Source organism: Artemia sp. Qi Xiang Cuo, chromosome 16, assembly GCF_049724085.1.
Source record: "Artemia sp. Qi Xiang Cuo chromosome 16, ASM4972408v1, whole genome shotgun sequence".
NCBI lineage: Eukaryota > Metazoa > Arthropoda > Branchiopoda > Anostraca > Artemiidae > Artemia > Artemia sp. Qi Xiang Cuo.
The window spans coordinates 45,401,155-45,413,184 of record NC_142809.1 but is presented as its reverse complement, the minus strand read 5'-3'; the positions used below and the strand labels follow the sequence as shown (position 1 = coordinate 45,413,184).

Sequence of the window (12,030 nt, the reverse complement as noted above, 5' to 3'; positions counted from 1 at the left end):
AACCTTACTTGATTACAAAATCAATTAAAGTTGCAATCCAACAGCAAATAACTAGACGACAACTGGTTCTCTCATCAAACGAAAGGAACCTAAAACAACATGGATGCTGCAGTTCAGCTGTACCGAGCTGGAACAGTTGTAGCTATTGCCGCTTGGCGCAGCACCTTCCTTGTCATCTAAAAATCGCCTACCCCGTTCCGCCTCTTACCCCGTTCCACCCCGCGTTCCCCCTTGACCGAGTAAAGGCCTATTCGCAATGAGATTTTACTAATATCGAGATTTAGCTAGCGCTAATTTGAGCCAATCAGAAGCTTTTATAGAATTTTTCAGCTAATCAAAAATTCTATGGAAAATCTAATTGGCTCAAGTTAGCACTAGTTCAGCAAAATTTTATTGTGAATGACCCTCAAGATGGAGCTTCACGGGTGTAATTACTCTAACGCCACCAGTGTACGTGGCATTGTGCCTCCAATGCCACTACTGATGTATGGTATCGCGGCCCACGGTCTCTCGTGGACTTTTCTGCCAACAGTATTCATAATTAACTGCTGGCCAACAGAAATTTGTCTCCGTTTGCAAAAAATATTTATATATATTTTAACAAGGGATTACAACAATTCAAAAACCTTAAAAAAAAAAGTTTGAAGGTTAGTAGATATCGTTGTTAGAAATCGGATTTGCTTTACTAATAAAATATCTTTGAAAAGACTTTAGTATGAAAAGACAGCAAATTATCTCAAATTGTTTGCGGTTAGAAGACAAGTGACAATGAGAATCCATATATAGAAGCCTGATACGTGCCGAGTGCCGGGGCCCGACGGCAAAGCTGCCGGGCTCCTGGTACTATAGTAGTAGTTGTGGTAGCAGTGGTAGTTGTAACAGTAGCAGTAGTAGTAGTTGTGGTAGTTGTAGCAGTAGTAGTAGTAGTAGTAGTTGTAATATTAGTAGTTGTATTAGTAGCAGTAGTAACAGTAATAGTAGTAGTACGACTAGTAGAAGTAGCTGTAACAGTAGTAGGGTGCAAGCATTGCCTTTTTGGTCAATTGATCATCTCCCTTATCTTTTCCAAAAAATTCCAAATTAATATACTCGGACATTCCTGAGTTACGTCCTTTTGACAACCCATATACACATAACGTGTTTTGTTTTAGTTAAACACTCCCCTCAACAATCCCTGAAAGATTCACATGAATGCCCTTTGGATTTTGGGAAAGAAAGGTCAAACATGCATACCTTTCTCAATAACATATGCTATATGCAAACAATGAACGAATGGCCTATATTATAGCCCTTGAGGGTTTAACCCAACCCTTGAGGCTGTAACCCAGCCCCGAGGGCTGGTTACCCTTAGATCACTTTTGACTCTTAAAAAGGGCTTTATACCTTTCAATTTCAAATCAAACGACCCCCATCTGAAATTTATGCGACCAATCTTCCGGTGAAAACCTTATATGCCCCCAGGACATAATTTACAACCCTTGTTCCAGGGCTCTGGGGGGTTGTGTAAGTCCTGGAGACATTTTTATATCTTCTTTAGACTATTTAGAACAAAGTGGCTATCTTACAATTTCAAGCAGACGCGTTGGGGGAAAATAGGGGTTGCCGGGGTGAGGGGGGGGGGCTAGTTTATCTCCATCACTTTTGACACTTATAATGGAACTGGAACTTCCAATTTCCAATCAAATGAACCTCCTCTAAAGTTTATATGATCATCCCTTCAATAATATCCTTATATGCCCTCGAGCCAAAACTTAAAACCCTTGTCTTCAGGCTCTGGTTTTTTATTCAACCCCGAAAGCCTTGTTATATGATCTTTGGACTATTTTGAATAAAATATCTCTCTCAAAATATCTATTGGATGCATTTGAGGAAATTATGACGCGTGGGGGGATATTTGGCCTGCACATTTGACTCTTAAAAAGGGCACTAGAACTTATGATTTCCAAAATAACGAGCCCCCTCCGAAGTTTATATAACCACCCCTTCGATAAAAACCTTATATGACTAAGACAGCGGAGCTGCTGCAGATTTCCATGAAGGAATCAGTTAATAGAATTACAGCATGGCTGAGGGTAAATAAATTAAGGATTAATATGGCTAAGTCTAACTATTATTTTCTCGCGATCATCAAACTTTTACCCATGGATCAAGGAATTAGATATGCCCAATGGCGTTATAAAACGGACTGCGTCTTTTAAATACCTTGGGATTGTAATAGATGAAACTCTATCTTTTAAGGAACATGTTACTTTAACTAGCAAAATTAGACTAGACATCTCGTCTATGTCTAGTATAACTCAATCTTTAACTAGAAATCTCGGTATAATGAAGAAACTCCAACATTGTTTTTCCAAGTCTGTCCTTCACCATCTTTATTTTTCTTTAATACACCCGTACATACTTTATTGTTCAAGTATTTGGCTCTCTACTTTTTCTTCTACCCTAAAACCAATAAGAGCTCTACAAAATCATGCAGTAAGAATTTTAGCCGGTATATCTCCACGTATGTCTTCGAGAAATTTACCCAACTTTAAAAATTTTGCCGGCTGCAGGCCTTCGTGAATTCTATGTATTGTGGTTTATTTTTGGACTGCAGCAGGATGTTCAGCCTCGTTGTTTTGGTGATTTATTGTCCATTAGGTCTACTGTTCATTCTCATGATACAAGGGGTAACGCGGACTTCTGTGTACCTAGAGGTATATCTTCCCGTTCATGTTTTTCTGTTCTTTATAGAGGTACGCGGAAATGGAATAGTTTGAATAGTGATATTAAGACTATTGGTGACCCCAATATTTTTAGAAAAATCATTAAGGAACTGCTTTTTGCTGAATATGAGTTTTGACTGATTATTGTGATTTATTTATTGTGGGGGTTTTGTTGATATGATGTTCCCAGAGGATGTATAATATGTGATATTATTTTGTATTTATTGTTTAGTGTGATGGTATTAGTGGTGTCGGTGGCCAAGTGTTCTTTCTTTTAAGGATTTTGTTTTCTCTACCTCCCCCACGGACAAGCTTTGCTTTTTAGGGGAGGCAGCAATATTTTTTTTTTGATATGTTTTTTTTCAATAAATCCTTCTTCTTCTTAATGTTTATAAGGGGCAAATAGTATAACTTATAGCCCTTGCCCTTAGGGCTGTTGGGGGGGGGGGGTTGTCATCCCAGAAAATACATAATGATTCAACCTTTCAACTACGCTGAACCAAATTTTGATTTGATGTGTTTGGGGAAATGATGGGCGTGGGGAGGGTTGGGGGCTGGCTGCCTTCCAATCACTTTGGACTATTAAAAAGGGCTCTAGCCCTTTCAATGTCCAATCAAGTGAGTCCCTTTCGAAGTTTCTACGACAACTCCTTTTACACGGTGCCCTGGTCTAAAACAAACCAAACCAAACCAAAAAAAAAAATTATGCTAACATCGTTCTTTACGTAGGCAACGAAATCCACAGAAATCACTGCTTGTGATTTCTGTTTGTTTTGGGTCTCATTTATTTATTGATGGTGATTTGTGGTAGTTTTACACTGGGAAAACTAATTGACTTTATTTCTACTTATTTTTGGTTTTAATGGAGCTCTTTACTTTTCTTTGAAAAAATTATTCTGTGGAAAAACCTTTTCGAATTAATTCGATAAAAGGCCCATAAATAAGTTTAATCGAATGATTCATAATGCAAAGTACGACAAAAATACAGCATCACTCATCCAGGTTTTTGAAATTTTGTTAGTTATTTAGCTAAGTTTTTTTCTTAAACCTTTAGTAACAACTGATTCTTCAAGATTTTGAAATAATGAAAATGTCCTTGAAAATATTTCATAACATACATAATTCAATCAGATTTAAATTACCTGTATTGAAGATTACACTTGTCTTTTCTTCTTCAAATATATTCAATTTCTGCCCCAAAGGGGTTCTCTGTTGCAAGAGAAGAGATCTTTTGATGAAAGATTTCGAAAGGCTTACTTTTATTAAGAAATTTGGTTTTGAAAGATTCAGGTTTAAAGAAGAGAAATCCTTTGATATGCATGCATTCAAACCAAAGTCCAATATTATGTTTTTGAATAGGGAGACGGCTGGAGAATTTAGTATTATATTGAATTGATATCTCTATCTTGAGATATATTATTATACACAACCAGGAACATACACAGGAGGTGGGGCCCCAAGTCCCGACCTTTGTAATCCTAAAATTTTTTTGAATTTCTCCATGCTTCTTATCAGGGCCTTATCCAGGACCACTGTAGGAGGGAGTCCTTAAACCTACGCCGGTATTGAGAGATTTATAATGCCACCAAAATAACCTGGTGGTACCTCAGGGGTGAGAGTAACTCTCACGCACCACGGATTTCTACGTGTTCCGTCTCTGGCGGTTTCCATAACCGTCAGGGTTCTGACAAGTGTACTTCCCCCGTGGTATAAACTTGTCGGCGACTCATTCGGTACATGTGTTTTGAAGTTTGTTATTTTCTAAATATTCTTCCGAAAAATCAATTTCGTGTGTCCTATTTACAATATTACATGGCCTCTTCACTTCCGCATCCCATTTATCTGAATTATCGACATTTCGAACTAGAGTATCAAGCATTTCGATTTTAAGACAAGGTGGCTTAGCCTCCCATTTTATTTTATGGGTCAGTCCACCTCCCCGCATAGTCAACAAAGTAGCATGATTTTCCGTCTTAGCATTTAATGTCTGATAATTTTCATTCTTTCTCAATCGATCCTTACACAAATTTTTATGGCCATCCGGTAGCCTAGAAGTTATTCTTGATAAAATCTCACTCTCTGGAATTCCTCAGCGGACTTCTATTAGACCCATCACGGTTCTTTTAAATTCTTGGTGATCTCTCTCTTAATTTGCATCTCTAGCTATTCTTTCTTTCTGTCTTTCTTTTCTATCTTCCTCTTCTTTGCCTACATCCCAACAGCAAATACTATGCGCAAACCATGGGCAAATTTCACAACTTAGACTTTTCCCCTGGGGCTGTGGGGGGGGGAGGGTCATGTTATACCCAAAGGCAAAGTTATTGGGCCTTTAAACTATCATGAACAAAATGCCTATCTCAAAATTTTGATCAGACGATTTTGAAAAAAAAGGGGCGGGGGCGGGAGCCTAGTTGCCCTCCAATTTTTTGGTCACTTTAAAAGGGCACTATAACTTAATTTTCGTTCGAATGAGCCCTCTCCCGATATTCTAGCACCACTAGGTCGATACAATCACCTCTGGGGAAAAACAAACAAATAAACAAGTATCCGTCATCTTTCTTCTGGCATAAAATACAAAATTCCATATTTTTGCAGATATGAGCTTGAAACCTATGCAGTAGGATTCTCTGATACGCTAAATCTGATGGTGTGATCTTCTGAGATCACTTGACTTTTAGAGGCTGTTTCCCCCTTTTTTGAATAATCAGGGAAATTTTTCTCAGGCTCGTAACTTTTGATAGGTTACCAGCGGAAAATTTGTCCCCCCCCCCATCCAGAAATGTATGCCTACATCCCCATAACAAATAATGTATATATATATATATATATATATATATATATATATATATATATATATATATATATATATATATATATATATATATATATATATATATATATATATATATACATATATATATATATATATATTTGAAATCAGCATAAAAAGCCAATTCTTTCGATATATCTATAGGTATCAAAATACTGTTTTTTAGAGTTTCGTTTACTATTGAGCCGGGTCGCTCCTTACTTACAGTTCATTACCACGAACAGCTTGATTATCTCTGATAGACAACTCCCCATCCTTTGCATGGTATCTGAGGGGTGAGCTCGTCTTTTTTTTATGTACTGTCTCTTCCTTGTCTATTTCGTACCCTGTCATATTACCGGGTGTACTCTTCCCCGATTCAATTATCTCTTAATTAATTAGTCAATCATGGCAAGTTCAACAATTGACACATGCAAAAATTATGGCACGCAATTACTATTGTGTGTTGTCAGCTCCGCGTAATGATATTGAACAATATTTGAAATAACAGGAGTATCTAAATTTAATTAGAGAATAATAACTTGATTCACAGGAAACAAATTTTACACGAGTGAAATATATCTCCGGAAAGTGAAATAATCGGGGTTGGACGAGAAAAGTTGGAACAAAAACTCAAACAAGGAAACAAAACTCAAACTAGCTGGAACAAAACTCAAACAGGGAAAACTACCCTGCAAAACAGACTACGTATCCACCCTGAATACATGGTACTCAAAATGTAACCTCAACTCAGGCCGATTACCAAATAGGACAGGTGCCTCTCACTTTCCTTATCAAGTGCTCGCACAAAACTGACAAATTTTCCTAATTTGCCATCTTCAATAATCTTATTACCTCTTTAGTGAAGGTTATCTCCAAATTTTTACGTTGTAATTTATGTTGTTTTACTTATTTTTTGTTTAATTCTAAGCCATTTGAATGTAGCCTCTTATAGGAGGGAAAAAAATAGTTTGGGAAAAATAGACTAAAAAACCTGCCCTGTTTTGACGCCTGTTTATATCCAGTAGGTTGACATTAAATCTCTGATGAACTTCATCCAAGTTTGTTTACTCTATCTTCTTTTGTTTCAGTCAAGTTTACACATTGTCGAATTGTTTATGGTCTTTTGATTGCCTATGTAGGTTTGCTTATTGTTAAAAACATGTTTTTTTTGCCAATGTCTCCTGTAAACATAGAGTGAAGTCGTAACCTAGTTATATATGCGACAGCTAACCGCAGCGATTGAAAGCCCAAGCACTGGCCGAGAAAATGGAGCAAGGCGGCAAAAAACCCGTAATGATGGTTTTTTTATTTGTATAAGTTTATATGTATAACATCAACTTTTTATATTTTGATCTTGTAAATATGTATTATTTAAGTCTTAGTCACTGAGATCCAAAATGGCTAACGTATTCATTCATTTACAATGAAGTTATTTACAGATTCGTGTAAAATATACGAGACGAAAAGAGAGAGGGGAGGAGTTAGAGTTCTGAACAGTCTCTATATGGTTCAGACAGTCAGACAGTTTGGAGTTCACACTTTTTACTCTTTGACTATTAACAATCTTCACAATTTGAGCTCCATTTTTACCTGCAAATGCTTTTCTTTTTGTTTATTTCATAAGGCTAAAACGACTTCTTTTTTTTTGCAGGGATTTGGGGCGTTTACTTCCTTCATAATATCGATGTACATGGTATATCTAGCTCAACAAAAGAAGATAAACATATTTATGAGCTCCTACCAACTCCTTCGTAATGTTCTACTACATTTAGGTATTTATAATTAGGATAATATACTTACACATAACTTCAATGTATAAACAGCAAAATGAGCAAACACGGTAATGGGAACAAATATATATTTTATTTTGAAACATATTGTCTTTAGGGTACAACTTTACAGGTCTGCGAAGCAGAACTGTAAAATTACTTGTACTTTGTTCTCTAGGTAAAGCCCCGTCAGCTGATCTCCTCATAAAACTAAACTCAGAGAATACAGGAACTGATTTCATCCTATGTTGGTCAAGGAGTACATTTCAAAACATTATCTACCAGAAATACCCCATCCTCACCAAAAAATTAGGATCCCATTAGAAACGAACTTCCCGGCATAGATTCACAAGGAATTCTCACACCATTAAATATAGATAACCATCTGCCCTCTTTCTAATAAAACTTTTCCGTTTTTGGGTTCCCCCTCCCTTTTTTTTTGATGTTCAATTTTGTACTTTTCCCTCATTTCTTCCTTGTCTTTTCTCCTTGATGTTTGTTTAAGTACCTTAATACTGTAATATTTTTTTGTAAATAACTAAATAGAGTATTTTTTTTATTCTTAATTAACTGATTGATCGTTTTTTTAATTTGTTTGTCTTTTATTAAATTGTATTAACTTAAAAAGCTAATTTGGTTCTTTTAGAGCTTGTAATAGCCTTCTGTCAATAAATCTATGTTTTATATAGTCTAAAAAGTATATATAAAATTGAACATAATGAATATTTTGATAAAGCTATGTAAACTTCCACTTCAGATCCTATTTTTTTAGTTTTGAGATACTTTTGAAATAAAATATCTGAACCATATAGATGTATATAGGTCATACCTTTGGGGGATGTGGGGATGTATATAACACTGAACTTGTTCAATTTTAATCATAGTTATTCTTGGGTGGCTCCTCCGTCATCCAGAGAAGAAGATCGCTCCTCTTTGTGTGACTGTGGCTTCTGTCAGTGAATGGTCGCGGTCATGGTCGTACAAGGTATTGGTCAACAGAAGCTAGTTCGTGAAAGTATGTGTCTAGAAGCCATTTTTTAGCACTGAACATATTACTGGATCTATAATCTGCATCATTATGTGTCTCATCTGTGTATCTCAGACTGTCTCAAAAGTCACATATATCTCATTTTACTTGCAGTTTTAGGTCGCTTCTAAGTGAGTGAAGACTTGTTCATCTAGTGATAAGATTGAATGACTTCTTGGTATACATAATGCCAAAAAGGCAAAGCGGCACATAAATTAAGATGTGTTTGCTACGCTTAGCACGGCAGTATAGACCAAGAATACAGACAGATATGCCGTGTTTTTTGCCAAGAATTGGGAATTGTTTTTCAAATCTTTGAAATGGAATTTGGCACTGCTCCCTTGTGTCGTAATGTAGTATTTTTTTTTTCTTCAAAACCTATTATACTGTCTAAGTGGAAACACTTGTCATGCTTGACCAAGTTGACCAATCAACAGCAAAAAAGTATTTTTTTTTTTTTAGGAAGTGCCAAGTTGGTTAACGTTTCGAAATATTGGTCACCTCATTTGCCATTTAATTTCAAAGCTGAATTGTGTAAAAGGAATGAATTACTGGATAAAACTTTGTCTCTCTGAAATTAGATCGTGACAATAATGTCGTCTTCTTGGTTTCCACCTTTTTCTTTTTGTAAATGTTTAATTACCAAAGAGAAAGAAATGAAGAAAATACAGGGGCTTTAGACAAGAAGATATTTGGTATTTTTTTCCGGGGGGGGGGAGATGTTGCAAAAAAAACTTTAAAAAGCCATCAAAAATTTGTTTATATGCATTTTTGTTGCGTTTTTACGAGTCGGACATGTTTCTTTGGGGTGGGTGGGGGTGTTTGACCCCCTGGATACGACATCGGCTGTAGAGCAAGCAAAAGGAAGAACAAAAAATCACAATTAATTTGCATTTTCATTTATTTTCTTATGTTTTAATTAATTTTCTTGTGTCCTCTAGGTTGGGTTTTGTTCTTTTTCTTGTTCTGAAGCAGTTCTTGTTCCAGTAATCAAACCGTGGTTAAGTAAACCAATCTCGACAAGCTGTAATATAGAAAAAACTATATTACATTAAACTTAGGCTATTGTCTTCGTTCTTGAGGTATTGAAAAAAAAATTCAAAACTTTATGCGTAAAGAGTAGGGGTTGGGCGGTGAGTATTAGGGGCTGGGCAGTGGAAAAAAGTCAAAACTTTATGCGTTAAGACTAGGGGTGGGGGGGGGGGGTTGGTGGCTGCTTGGTTTATATACAGAATAGTTTCTGTTCATTTTATATTTTAATGTCCCTATTTACTTCCATGAAAAAGACAGTTTTTTAAATTAATACCAGTTCTATTTTAGTACTTTGTTCGGGTTATCCTAAATATGAAAGGGGTTACCGCCCCCATCAACTCTTGCTCTTTACAATAAAGTTTTAACTATTCTATTACATTGATCACAGGAAAGTAGCTTATTCAAGTGCATTTGTTTTTCAACATAAAATGGAATTTCCCTAAATAAAAGGAAATCAAATCCCCACCCTTTTTTTTTAGTAAGTTCAAAATATTTAACTTAAATTTCACATTTATTCCATAAGTATATATTCCGTCTTTTTTTCTTTATTTTTTTTTACCAAAATTGAAAACTCCCTTTTCTAATTTTCTACCTAAATCCTTACCACAAAATGAAAAATTCATACAAATATAAAGCCTTAATTCTTTAAACCCTATGCTTTTTTCTCAATTCTCCTTTTGTTTTTTCTTTTTAACAACACATCCGTACCCACCAAGGCACAAAAACTATTCCCTTCTACTTTAGACCAAACACTTCCTCAATCTCCTTACACTTCATAATCCTTACCCTTTTCCATTCTGTGTTCACACGATTTATTCCATCATAATCTTCTTTTTGCTTTTCTTTTTGTTTCCACGCGTAATAACAAAAATTCGATATTATGTACACTATTGCCCTCATATAGGCCTCATCATCTACTCTTAGGTACATAGCTCTCTCTAAGTTAACTTCATCTGTTTTACCTTCAAACCTTGCTAATTTCCCTAAATAAAAGGAAATCAAATCCCCACCCTTTTTTTTTAGTAAGTTCAAAATATTTAACTTAAATTTCACATTTATTCCATAAGTATATATTCCGTCTTTTTTTCTTTATTTTTTTTTACCAAAATTGAAAACTCCCTTTTCTAATTTTCTACCTAAATCCTTACCACAAAATGAAAAATTCATACAAATATAAAGCCTTAATTCTTTAAACCCTATGCTTTTTTCTCAATTCTCCTTTTGTTTTTTCTTTTTAACAACACATCCGTACCCACCAAGGCACAAAAACTATTCCCTTCTACTTTAGACCAAACACTTCCTCAATCTCCTTACACTTCATAATCCTTACCCTTTTCCATTCTGTGTTCACACGATTTATTCCATCATAATCTTCTTTTTGCTTTTCTTTTTGTTTCCACGCGTAATAACAAAAATTCGATATTATGTACACTATTGCCCTCATATAGGCCTCATCATCTACTCTTAGGTACATAGCTCTCTCTAAGTTAACTTCATCTGTTTTACCTTCAAACCTTGCTAATAACTTCCTCAGTCCTGCTATATTTGTTTACTAATTTCGACTCTTCTGTGGTTACCAAATTATATATAAAGAAAAACATGTGTTCTTTAACTTTTGATGGTAGCAGGCAACTTTCTAGTAGCATGAAACTTGTGTCCACCTCTTCTTCACTATATCTACCGTTTTAATTATCTTCAGTGGAGGAATTTGTTTCTTTTTTTCATAATATTCTTTAAGTCTTTCTTTGACAGTTTTTCGATTTATCCCAAGCGATATTCCTGATTTTTCTATTTCATAAATTTCTTCGATTTCTTCGATAAATTTCGCTTTATTATATTTCGGTGGATGTTTCTTTTCTTTTCTTTTCCATGTTTCATACCAAGCTCTTGTTGGTGATTCTTTTTTTTTCTTATCATTTGTTCCAACATTGTCCTAATGAAAAGTTCTTTCATATTATATATTATATTCTATACGTATGACCTGAAGACTTCCATGATTTCTGTGTATGAACATATTTTCTGTTTTCAATTTAGGTGGAAATTTTTCATTCCATATGTGCTGGTAACTTGCACTCACAATTTGGTTTAGATGTGTCTCTTTGGGCTGTGAAGCAAAGGAAAGATACCATAAAACTGGGCAAGCAGAAGTATTAACATACTGGGCCTTCTGGTGAACAGTCAGACCTCTTCCATATCCTTGTCTAAAGGCATTTTTGAATTTCAATATCGTATCTATCCAATTTTCACTTTCTGTTCAGCTCTAACTTCTTGGAAAAAAACATACCCAATATTGTTATTTTTTCCTTTCTTGGGATTCCCTCACACACCTCTTCTACTTCATCTCCCAATGATAGCATTTCACACTTGTTTCTATTGAGCTGTAGGTTGAAGATGTCACAATATTCATCTATAGACTGAACGGTCACTTTGAAATCATCTTCAGTTTCCGTGTACATTGTCAGATCATCCACAAAACTATTCAATTTCATCGCTACATCTTCTATTATAATGCCATTTATTTCCTTTTCTAGATATTTTAGTAACGTGTCAAAATACACTTGAAACGGTAAAAGACTCAGTGGACATTCATGGCGCACTCCAGTTTTTGCTTCAAATTCTCCGGTAACATCGCTATTCACACAAATTACTTGTACTGTTTTCAATTTTATTTATCCACCTTATGAA

The 12,030-nt window shown here is 35.3% G+C and overlaps 1 protein-coding gene across 1 annotated transcript in view; it reads left to right on the top strand.

The window, feature by feature from the left end:
- The window catches only part of Mat89Ba (nucleolar protein 6 Mat89Ba), a 466,793-nt gene that overhangs the window by 117,889 nt on the left and 336,874 nt on the right, over positions 1–12,030 (top strand). Inside the window, exon 8 of the mRNA XM_089102007.1 lies at positions 7,169–7,289. Coding sequence (XP_088958133.1) covers positions 7,169–7,289 — 121 coding nt within the window. The remainder of the gene's footprint in view (positions 1–7,168; positions 7,290–12,030) is intronic.